The sequence below is a fragment of the Falco cherrug genome, chromosome 8 (assembly GCF_023634085.1).
Source record: "Falco cherrug isolate bFalChe1 chromosome 8, bFalChe1.pri, whole genome shotgun sequence".
Classification (NCBI taxonomy): Eukaryota; Metazoa; Chordata; class Aves; order Falconiformes; family Falconidae; genus Falco; species Falco cherrug.
Window position 1 is genome coordinate 60,697,318 of NC_073704.1, and position 12,696 is coordinate 60,710,013.

The window sequence follows — 12,696 nt, forward strand, 5'->3', positions numbered from 1 at the left end:
AAATATGCTTTTATTGTGTTTGGTGGGTTTATACCTCCCGGTGGTGTTTGTACCCTTGGCATATCAAAGTGGGAAGGCATCTGGAGCCTCCGTATTGAATTCAACATCGCAGGAAGCAATCCACAGCTACCTGCTAGTTATATGGATGAGACCCATATTTTATATTATTTTATTTTCCCATTATTATTATATTATAATATTATAAGATTTTCCATCTTAGGTGGTGACCACTCGTGGGCAAGGGGTGAAATCCCAGATACACCAGTCAGCCTGGGGTAAGAGCACAGGTATTTTGTAAGTACAGCTTACGAAAACATAAGGACTTGCTTCAGCCACAGAGAGCTGCCAGAGAAGTAGCACAGCCTCAAAAGTTTTCTTTCCTAAGATGTCAAAAGGATTTGAAACGCCGCACCCCCCCCCCCCCCCCCCCCCCCCCCCCCCCGTTTTTAATATAATTACACCACGACACAGCTATTTTTATGCAGTTCCTGTCTCCCGGTGCCGTCTGGGATTTATTTAGCAATGATGAAGAGTTATGTCTCATGTCCTGGTTCAACCTCAAAAAAACTATGACAGGAGTTCTGGCTCAACATTATTCTATCGGCTTGTTACCTTGTGAAAGAGATGCATGCACTGGAAGTGCAAACCCTGCTGCTGGTGATGTTGCTACTACAGTCACCTGTCTCAGCCAGTACCCGACAGAAGCAAAGTGAACAGCACCCTGCGTCCGGAAGCGAAGCTGCTTTTTCCTCCTCCCTATCACTTTTGCCTCTAAAGAAGAAGTTGTCTGTTGTATTTTGGAGCCTGCTGCAATTTGACCAAATCCATGGAAGATCATGCCAGGGAAGTGACAGCTAGTCAATGGATGGTATCATCCCTAACTCGTTACCTGTCTGGGGTCTGCTATGGTCAATGCTTCTGTGCCGAGTTCCAAAACCTTTGAGCCAGACCAAAACGCAAAACAATTTCTACAGGGGACAATTCTTTCTCCTTTTCAAGTTCATGTCAAAGTAGGCTTCACATGCACACTCGAGTGCTTTCTGTGTATGATTGTCAAAAGTACAAAAAATATTAAAATTTATTCTCTTTGGCAAAAAAAACATTCAGGTATCATAGGTTCAGACCTGAATTAACTCTTTAAACCTAACAAAGATTTTTGGGCAGGCAATTTTCCTGTACTACCCAGCTATGACAGAAAAAGCAGCAGTCTGAAAATATGAATTTCATTTCTGTTGTATAAATAGTTTGCATATAATTCAAAACCTCGGTATATGCAGAATAAATGGTGCTGAAAAATCCAATAATATTTCCTCAAACTGAGAAGTGATTTTTGATATGATGCCTGCAATCTCTTTATATTCTTTCTTTGTGAAGGTTTGAGTCCTTCAACTATACTGTTATGACTGTTCATACCTACATCCTAAAATATGATGCTCATGTATTGGTGAAAAAGAAATTTAGAATTGTTCTTTCAGTTATAAAGTTTACAATTCACATTATGTGTTGGCTAATTATACAGACACAGTTAGTTGTATTTGGGAACATTCACCAAAGACAAAGGACCTACTTACTCAAGCAGTAACTGCTGAGTACAGCTGTTTGCAGTGACAAGACTCAACTTGACGTACGAGTTGGTTTTTCAATTAAGTCATTTACTTATTTTGAATTTCAAACGGCCAAGAAAAACATATTTTCAGGTATCATTATAGGAAAAAGTGCAGCTTCTCAAAAAAGATTCCTGAGAATTATTTGCTAGGACATAGAAAAATATACAGGTTCACAATGATAGTTTTGAGTCTATTTTAAATCTGTGTAGTACCTTTCTCCCATTTCTCTTCCTGGCATAGCTGATGTCTTTTGTTTACTGATGGCTACATTCTGCATTCCTTACTTTTTTTCCAAGAGTTTTTGACTAACTTTGGAATGTAGATACCAAGCCTTAACTTCTCCTCCAAAAAAAAAAAAGGAAGAAAAAAAAAAAAAGGAATATTACAAGCTGCATAAACTGAGAGGAAAGACCATTACGTGAGATCTTGACTGAATCCTGATGCACACAACCCCTACAGAAGCTGGCAATCCTTCCCACCTCGGGGTAGGTGTCTCAGCACATTTTGGGACAGAATGGGGCAATATTTTGCATACAAGGTTATGCCGTGCCTTTTCTTGCAACATTCTTTTTGCTTTCATGAAAATGTTTAAAAGGCTGCTGGCTTCTGAGTTGATCTACATGATTCAAGATGCCCTGCCTTCTTCAGGGAAGTACCATACTTCAGGGGTGTGAGAACTACTCATTGTAAGGCCTTATGAGGTCTCTCCTAATTTGCTAACAAAAACCTAAAGCCTGAAAGTGATTTATCTGCAAGGGTTTTCAGTACCTGGATCTGTTCTGCATGATGACTTGTTAATTGTATGCCATGGAAATCCCTTCCACCTCACTTCTGCAATACAGCAAAGTCATTACAAAAATTTTGGATGTTTTTGAGGTTAAATTACATTGATTAAAGATGTTTCACTGAATTTGAAGGGGAGCAGTAACTACTATTGATCACCTCATTATATGTAGCTAGCCTTGAAATCAATGCAAAGAAGATGTATGATTTGATATAATTTCAGGGTGATATAAATAGCAGCAGTTTTAATGCTTCCAAGTCGGCAACATCTATTGCTCAGTTATAAATCCTTCAGGATGATCAGATTTTCAAGATGGACCAGAAAGGGCCTGATATCTACTGAGCACACGGAGAACTTCCCACCCAGGCAGGGAGTTACAAGCACCAAGCTTTGCTAAGGAATCCTCCGTAGTTTGTGGACGTGGTTAAGTACCGATCACGCCATCACATCAACATTTTCTTCAGCAAATGGGAGAGCCCAGTGGCCTCTCAAACCTCTTGTAAGGGCACCACCATCTTTCTGAGCTACAGTAAAAGGACTTGCATTTAATGGGTCCTTCCTGAGTTATTCCAAAGCTAGCTCTGCACATGAGCCTTGATAAAACACTTCCTTCACAGACATGGCAGAAGATACCAGAAAGATGTGGGGTAGGAACATGAAAAAAATACCAGGAAAAAACAGCACCTGTGTATCAGTCAACTAACACGTTCTCAGTCACATCGGTAGCTTTTTTGCTCGATTCCTTTTCAGCATGTGAACGTTTTACTGATCTGGCTCTCAGCTTGCGCGTTCTATTCAACGTAACACTCCTACAAAAATACACGTTTTCCCATTACATATGTACATGCAGAACGTACAGCCTTTCCCACGCAAGCTGGGAAGATGCACGTGAGGTTGAGCTGCGGAACGAACCATCCCCAGCCACGATTACTTTGCTCTTTCTTCTGACCCTGGCAAGGACTTGCTTTTCCTGCCTCAGCCTGGAAACTATTTGCTTTTGCCTCTGATAGGAGTGGGTGATGGCAATAGCTATCCATGAAGAGCAAAGGTATCAGTTCTTGCCTGCTTCTCACTTTCTTTTAATCAAATATTAATTGGGTGCAGCCACTTAGCTACTCACAGACAATATCTAGCAGAAATGAAAAAAGTTAATCTTTCACGCTTTCAGGAAGGGAATAATAAAGACTGATCTGCTTGTGTGAAAGCTTTCAGGCAAAATAACAGTAATAATAATAGTAATTAATACTGTAATTATTATTTACCAATACAACATAACTCAGATTTACTTGGGTAAGGTCATTTCATCATGTAACAAATTAAAAGACTGAATTGCAGTATTCATACAGAAAATTTTGGAGAAAAAAAAATCAGATATTTCAGAGCTAATAATTCTACTCTCTACTGATGAAGCCCAGAGAAACATCATGTCAGTGCCTGGAACACACATCACTGTATCTCATGTCCTTGTATCTGCCCTGCACTGACAGTTACTCTTCGGTTTGAACAAACGTAATTTCTTCTCTGAAACAGTAAAGAAAACCCTCCTAGTTTTAATGTAATATACTAAAGCTTTAAAACTCTTGCTAATACTAGTTTTAGAAGGGGTTTGTTTTACCATTCCCAGAGTTTGAGACTCAAATAGGTCATTTAAAAATCTCCTTGGAAATTCAGTGTCAGGAGGAGTCTTTTTTCCAAAACTAAAGCCACAAAAGGAAACATTTCCTGGCAAATCAAACCCAGGAATCAATTTCAACTCAACCATGTTCATGACTCATACTTATCTACACAAACTTTCAAATTACGTACTCTGCTGTCATGAAAACTTGAGAATAGCAATTTCAAACTGAAATATTTGCTGAAAGTGCATTGCAAAGAAAGACTAAATTCCAAGACTACAAATTCTCTTAGTGGTCAGTCATTCAGGCACAAGAAGTGATACAACCCATTTGGGAAAGATGACTGTGATTTCTTCAAATGAACTTCATGCACTGAGTGCTCTTTTTATAAAGGAATGGAACTGTAGACCTTCTCAACCATCACACCCAGCAGTGCTGGTAGTTAAATGCTACAATTCATATCCTAAACTATACCCTAAACAAGGCAGATTCTTGATTGAGCTTGCCAAGACCTATTCCTGTAACTTAAAGGTGTTCTCTTGGTTCTCTTTAGAAATTTAAACAGCACTCAGTATAATTGAATATATTTGCTTCTGCCTGTTGACCTTACATTTCCCTTATCAAGATAATAGCATTTTCTTAGAAGTTGCTTTGGGCATTTCTGCAAAGTCAAAAAGACACAATGCAGAGATAGGGGCAAACCTCCTTTGAATCACTGCATCCATTCATGCGCCGGTGGCTCTGCAACCCTGATGGCAACAAACGAAGGCTACTACGTTGGGAGTACAGCACTCAACTCAGAGAACACAAAAAGAGGGTATGGTCAGAAAAAGCCCTGACATGCTGTTAAACATTTACCATCCTGCCTGAGCTACTACACCATAACATATGTGAGAAACAGGAGTCACACAGGCATGGGGGAAGCCGGCAGAACCACGTTATTGCAACTACAAATTCACATTTGCCGAGACATGCCCCAATCATTGCACAATGTTGTCTTTTTGATAGAATGAACGGCACGTTCAAGGGAAAAATCTCTGCCCTTGCCAGCAGATTCCGAAGAACTAAAACTACTTGTTTCTCATTTGAAGTCCTTTGTTTACGGATGGGTTTTAGAAGCTTCAGCTAGTGTCTAAGTTATGATTTATGAGAACTCTATTTAATATTGCAGAGCTTTTAGAAAGAGGTACCTGAAACCCACCAGCAGACAGGACTTTGTGTCTTAAGTAACTTCTATCACTTTGGTGTCACTAAGAGTCAGTTACCAGTCCTTTCACTGAAATTACAGCCTTACTCACATTACAGTACTAGATAAAAGGGCACATGCACTCTGGAAGGGCAGCTAACCCCAGGGCAGATTACAGCTCAACCTCTGTCTCTGGGCAGCCGAGTTGAAAATCAGCAGCTATCATGGGAAGCATATTGCAGGTGGGGATACTGCTGTGAATAATGAAGCGTGTCAAGTGTTTTGACAAACCAAAGGAATCTAGATGGGCCTCAAAAAGAAAAGAGAAAAAGCATTAGGGCTTGTCTTCCTTTCCAAAATCTCTCATTAGTACCCTCACAGTGTCCTGCTTTCTACCTCTCAGACTCCAACTCAAAATCCCATTTAAGAAAATGAAGAACATGATCCTGCCATCTCTTCCAAGATTTAGCTGTATGGTAGAAAGATTTTATTGTTGTTATTTGCTATTAAAGGTAATAATTTTGGTGTCGTTTTCTTTTGGTTGCATTTGTGTTCTTTTATTAACGTCTCCATTGTACCAGTTAGCACTATAAAAGGAATTCCAGTTTTATTACGATGATTATTAGTCTTGATTTTCATCCTCAAAGCAGAGATGTTTTCAAAGGAGCCCAGGGAGGAGGAAGGAATACGGCTCAGACACTGCAGCCAATTGTTACCTCCAAGCACATACACTCAGATTGCTTTTCTTTGATGCTGCTGCCAATTTTATTCACAAGCGTATAAAAAAAGGTCACGACATTTAGAATTACAGTACTCTGGAAATTAAATGTTCCTTTACATTTTTAATTTCTGAAAGTAATTTATCATGGAATAATATTTGAATGTGATTGAATGAACGTGTAAAGATTAATGCAAACTGTCTTCAATTTGGAAGTTCACAACCACATACATTTAACCTTGTTGTATAATAGGCATAAAAAAGTTTATGTGGTAGCTCTAAGATCTGCACTTCCATTTTGCTGGAAGCATTTGCACTGTAATTCTCTTTAGCATTTTTCCACTGACATGTCTGTATAAGGCATGAGGTTTAGCCCTCCATCATTTTGTACTTAAGATTACACCGTATTTGAATGGATTTCACAAACTTGGCAACTACAAAAGGAGCAGAAACCCGAGTCCCAACTGTCTACACAAATCTTTCATACAATTTCTTAGATGAGAAATCAAACGACTGACTTGTATACCAATTCAGCAATATTAATGATACTATCGTACTGTATGAGAAAAATAAAATAATTTTGTGTGAAGACTAGAGAAAAGACTACAGTACCAAGTAACCAAACTGCTAGTCAAGAAGCTCCAGACTGAGAGGTCTGGAGATCTGCTGAAGGGGAGGTCGCTCGAGCGCTGCTGTGCCCAGGCTCCAGGGGACCACCACGCTCTGCCACGTCATTGCCATCACACCTCACTCACGTCACCTCAGATACTAGTTGGGGCTTATTTCTCCGAAGCGGGGTGACACTACTTGAGCAACTAAAGGAAACTTATGAAAGGCAGCGCTAAGGAAATTTTTTGTGGTCAGCAATTAGAATTGATAATTCTCCCATAAACCTAAGGAAAGCTGGCTGGCTTCCAGCCTGTAAAGGGCAGACGCGCACAATACCGACTCTCTTTTCAGATGCTGCTAAAACTGCGCCTGGGTAAAATTTATACTGATATGGAGAGTTTACTCATGTTTTCTCATGGAAACTCCTGGGAGCTCTTTGTTAAAAGTCTGACAAACTCTAAAATACTCAGTTTGAGACTCTGTTACACTCATTGGGACAACATCTGAAGAAAGGAGACTGAGAAAGTAAGTTAAAGGAGGTCTTTAACTGGCACGTTACCGGAACGTTCAAAGATCCAGAAGAAAATTTAAGATGAAGCAAGTTAGAAAGCGCCTTTGCTATTGATTATTTGATTCTCAATACCAACTCCTTTTGTGGGCATTTCAGCACCTAACCCCAGAAAGGAACAGATAGCGATAAAGCAAAACATTACACTGCTATTATTTTTTTGCATATACATGCACACACACAATCACTCCCCTGCCTGTACAGGTATTCTGCTTATAACACTATAACCAGGCTCGCAGAATCACAGAATGGTTTGGGTTGGAAGGAACCTTAAACACCATCCAGTTCCAGCCCCCTGCCATGGGCAGGGACAGCTGCTCCTAGCCCAGGTTGCTCAAAGCCCCGTCCAACCTGGCTCAGGAGCAGTTTCTTTGCATACACTTGATACAGGGGTCGAGTAGTGTCTTCAGGTTTTTGAATGTTTCCATACACGTGGCAACAATTTCCCTTATTCCCAGGTGACTGTGCTTCTGCAAGGGGGCAGAGCACCCTCCCCCCTCATGCCACACTGAAGATGCCAGAACTGAGGCATTTCATGTCCTTGTCACTGGGGCAATGGCAGAAGTACCATTAGCTCAAGTTCGGCCTCTTGAAAAACCTCTCAGGAAAGTTGCTCTGCAGATCACTCAACCCATTAAATTAATGCTTTGTTGGCTGGAGTTAAAAGTTTTGAGTCAAGGAAAACAAAAGCCTGGGTTTCAGAATACGTACACCGTGTCAAATTGCATTCATCAAGATAAGGGTTATTAGAATCTTTTTTCTCTTGTGTGAATGAAATTGTAAGCTTAAAATGTCACTGTAGATTTATTAATCTGAAACTCTTTCTGATAAGGGCAAAGAAATAGAAAGGGCAAAGAAAAAGAAATATTTCTTGTAGCCTGATAAGGGCTACAAGAAACAGAAAATATGAATAAGGCAATTTATCAGTGGGTATACTGTAACCAAAAGATTCCAGCCACATAAAGCAATATTACAGTTATATATTGATTTCAGAACCTTGCCATCTGAAATACTTCATCTGAGTTTGATAGCTATGCAGAAAAATGCCTGTGATTTGCAAAAAAGTGGAATAAACCTGAATTTTCGAAATCTAGGCTGGAGAGTCACTTCTTGTAAAATGGAGACCTGATGTGAAAACTGGTGCCATGCTCGAGGATGCGCCGTGTGGAGCAGCACCAGCAGGATCATCAGGGTTTTCAGCTGAAGAGACAAGGCCTGAACTAACCAGAGGAAGAGCTGCTGAAACTTTGGCTCAGTTTCTGTGCCCGCTACTGTCGGAATGCATCCAGACTGGGGAGGAGTAAGAGCGAAGGGAGATTCTCAAATATTTTGGGTCAAACAGATCATTGTTAAAGCTTCATCTGGTTTAAACATATCTATCTATATATGTATAGAATCACAGAAAAAACCAGAGGTAACACACACACATTTCACTGCTTAATGTGACAGAGCTGTGTAAGTCACTGCTTTGGCTTTGTGAGCTACCAGCACAGCCAGGCGCCCCGCAGCTGCCAGCGCGTTGCCCCTCGCACTCCCCTAAGAGAGGGGAGACACGCTGGGCTTACACAGGCTAGTATTCACGCTGCCACGAATGCCCTCACCAGCACATCTGCATTCAGATCAAGAAACCACAACCACACCAACAACTCTTTTCTCTTCCAAAGGGCTTTCCCCCGAGCACGGTGGCAACTCTTAGACAGAACCTGGCTGTGGTCCTGCTGCTGGACTTCTGCTTTTAGTCAGCCACTTTGCAAGAACTAATTCCCTTAGGATGAGGTCAGACCCAGACAGCTTGTGCTTACATCCTCGGAAAAGACCTGGGGGGTGAATGGGCTCACCAGGCTTTCAGAGTGAAATGGAGCACTCACCGGAGAGCTGGCAAGAGAAATGGCCATTTGTGCCGAGACTCCAACCTTCAGCTTGGTATGTCATCATTTGCAATGAGCTTCTTGGTGAAACAATTTCATATATAAATACAAATACATGTGTCTATATGCAACGTATTTGACTTTTGATGATAACAATAATAATAAACATTAATATTATAACTCTGATCCCATGCAATATATATGTGTGACTTTAAATGACTTCATGGTTAACACACAGGCTACTGATTGCTTTTAATTTATGAAGTAATGAACCATCAAGTAGAATATTTTTCTTGTCTGTCTTTCTGTTATGATGATTCAATATTTTCACTCAAAAATGAGATTCATTAGCCCGAACTCAGTTTTCCTATGATACTCTCTCAAGCAGGTGTTAGTTTTACAGCAGTTAAGGTACCTGAAAGTACTACATGTTTAGAAAAGGTGTAGTTGTACCTTAGCTTTTACTCAGAAACCATTACATATAAAATCTACTAGTTAAGAAATGCCTTTCTTACATTTGTCTAAGAACATAGCAGGAAGCAATTAATCTGCTACAATTCCATTAACAGCTCAGCTTACCAGTCTTCTCTGTCTTGTGTTTTGAACTTTCAGGTCCGGGAAGGCAGGGGCAGGGCCCTTCGCATTGAGCTGTGATGGTTTTGCCAGAAGTACATGCGTGAAACTCCAACTTGCACTAGAATCATATATTAAAAGAAAAAAAAAAAAAAAAAAAAGAAGGGAAGAATACATTTTATACATTTTGAACTAGGACAAGACATAAAAGCAGCAGCTGTGGATTAAATGAGAAATTGTATTTAGCAGTAAAGGCATTGGACAGATTGCAAAACTTCAGTCTCTATTGAAAATGCCATTGTTTTTATTATTACAGATAACAACAATAATAGCTACTTCCTACGCAGAGTTTTGCACGGCAGTTCTAAATGTGCCTTGTAAAGAGTTGTCATTATTCCCTGCTTAAATAGATGGAATCTGCAGCACAGAAAGGTGAAACAATTTCTTCCAGGTCACCTAAGAGATCAGTAGCAAAGCTAGGAGGAAAATACAGCCCAAACCTCCAGAATCCCATGTGTTTCCTATGCTGCATTACCATGTTTCAGGGATGAAATCATGCCATTATCACCTGTTACTGTTTTATTAGTTGGGTCTTTTGAGGAGCTGGAGTACTCTGCTGTGACCGTGCTGGCACCAGAGCCGCTCGCCTCAGCAACTTGTTCCTTTCCCTTCCCTAAAACCTCAGCAGACGGGATTTACAACACGTGGTGATCTCGACAGTCACCGCATTCAAACCATTTAGGACAGCAGGACATATGCAGTATTGGACAAATGAGACGACTCAGAAGAATTAATACCGCAGAAGTGTGCTAGTTAAAAGCCCTGATTTATAACACAGTATTCATAGCCTCTGCTGTTTGCATTACATATATTTTCGTGCTGACTTTCCTCTAAGAGCTTTGTGCCTGTGCAGTTGTCCTCTCTGTGTTACTGCCCCAAGGATATTTTCCCCAGGCTGTGCCCGGCAGCACAGTTCCTGGAGACTGGACTAACATACTAATAAAACAGAGTAAAAGCAAACGGCACATAGCAGCAGGAACAAAACTGTGTGAGGCATTCTCTTTGGCTTGATACTTAATGAACGGAATTCAGTTCCATTTTTTGTCTTCAAGCACTGATTTTACCAGATCAGAATCTGAGGGCTTCTAATGCAAGGGGGAGCATTGCCTGCAGTGCTAAGGCTGGTGCTCCTCCCTGCGGAGCCTGCCTCCTGCCAGGGGAAATCCGAAACGTCGGGCTGTAAAATCCCTTTGGTAACTCTGAGTTTTATTATAGATTAATTCTTTTTCATTTAAAAGTCGGCCAGCATGCTTACACAGTGTGACACAATGTGTTTTTGAAACGTGCGGCTTTTTTGAAGGCTGGAGGACACACAACATAAGACCACGGTGTTAGCCGACGAGGATGCAGCGGGCAACTAGAGCTCGTCTAGCAACAGCCACTGATGAAAATCACAGCATCGTCTGCCGTTATTTTGGTACGGTGGAAGCCAAGAGAACAGAACAGGATGTTGTTACAAGATAAATGCCTCCTGCTCTGAAAGTACTGCAAATAACCTGGCTTTGCCTCTGTTTGTTTTTGTTAAAAGGGCTCATCTTTGCCCAGGCTTTAATCTAGCAGCAGGAGACCATTATCCTGTGCCTACATCCCATTCTGTTGACATTATCTCCTGGCCATTCTGAACTTCAATGCACCGTGGTGGTTGCACGCTCTGTGTGATGTTCCAATTTAGCAAATGCACGGCCACACACAAACATGTGCAAGCTTGGCTTGCCCTTTAGACTAGTACCTTGCAAGTCTGAAGGGAATGTAAGTACTTATTTTTCATCCGTTTCCTCCATAAATCACTTTGCACAGAACACAAACACAAGAGGAAACATATCAGAAGGAGAACAAGAGAAAGGAGAACACTCTGAGCACACACTCCTGAAGGCAACGACTCTGCAGCATATTCCAATAGTCAATGTGTTATAAAGAACACAGGCATAAATCTTCACCCTGCAGCTGCAGTTGATCATTTAATCCCTTACAGAACATCAATTAGTTACATGTTTTATTATGGATAATAAATGTAAATTATGTATTTCAGCATTAGCAGTTATACTTCAAATACCACCTTTAGGATGGCAAGGCCTATTTCAAGCCCGTCATTACATGTAGTTAAGAAAGAAAGAGCTTTATATTTGGAAACAGCAAGGCAAGTCTCCCCTCAGCTTTCCTTATGATTGATAAAAATGACAACCAGAAAGCTTGAAATAGACCACAAAAGAAACTGCTTAAAAAGGGCTATCTCTGTCATCTGAGCGTGCAGGGCAAGGAGCTGAGCTAAAGTTGAAGATCACAACGGTGCAGTCACATGTGAGTAAATTTACACCTATGATTAACCACACTGTATGCCCACCTTACTTGTTTGGGATGTTTGTTTGTATACACATAGATGTGGGATGGCAGCTTGGTGTTGGAGGAGGAAAATTAAAGAACTCCATAGTTTTAAACATTAAATTAGGATGATACCGACTACTTTTCAACATCTAATCACTGCGACTGTTTTCCCCTTCTCTAAAGAAAAACTTGGAAATATCACAGTTTCCATGTGATGGTGTGCTTATTCACTGTAACGGCCTATATATGAGTAGCTCAACTTCGGATTTAATGACATTGCCTAAGCCAAACGAAGTGATATTCAGAGGCAGGGTGGCCACAGAAGTTGTCTTGTGGAGCAAAAATGAAGTTTTCAGACTACTCTGTCACTGGATCTACAGTCTAGAAGGAGCCTGCTGGCCTTCTCCAGACCACAGACCCTGCATTTCTATTTTTGTGGAGAAACCCCAAACTCCCTCTTTCCTTTTGCCATCCTCATCTCCTTTCTCACATGAAAGTAAGAAGGTATGCATTACAGGACAAAACATACTTAATGAAGGAATGATCCAACCTATTGGTCTTTCACACCGAAGGGACATTGCAGGTTTGCAGACATGAGCCGTGAAGCTCCTGGCAGCGATTCCACACGGGACTTACCAGGAGCAGTCCCACAGTTCAGGGCTGCTCCCTCTGATTTCAGGGGACACCTCACTGGTGGTAAGGCTGGATGTAGACTCTGCTGAGCTTTTTCTCCTAGCAGAGCTCCCTGCATCCTGCCAAGCTTCATTTTCTCTGCTACCTCCCCA

At 41.0% G+C, this 12,696-nt stretch overlaps 1 protein-coding gene across 1 annotated transcript in view; it reads right to left on the reverse strand.

Annotated features, from left to right (window-relative positions):
- Positions 1-12,696, reverse strand: part of SPOCK1 (SPARC (osteonectin), cwcv and kazal like domains proteoglycan 1) — a 324,364-nt gene that overhangs the window by 56,106 nt on the left and 255,562 nt on the right. Inside the window, exon 6 of the mRNA XM_055719376.1 lies at positions 9,536-9,650. Within this exon, the coding sequence (XP_055575351.1) occupies positions 9,536-9,650 (115 nt within the window). The remainder of the gene's footprint in view (positions 1-9,535; positions 9,651-12,696) is intronic.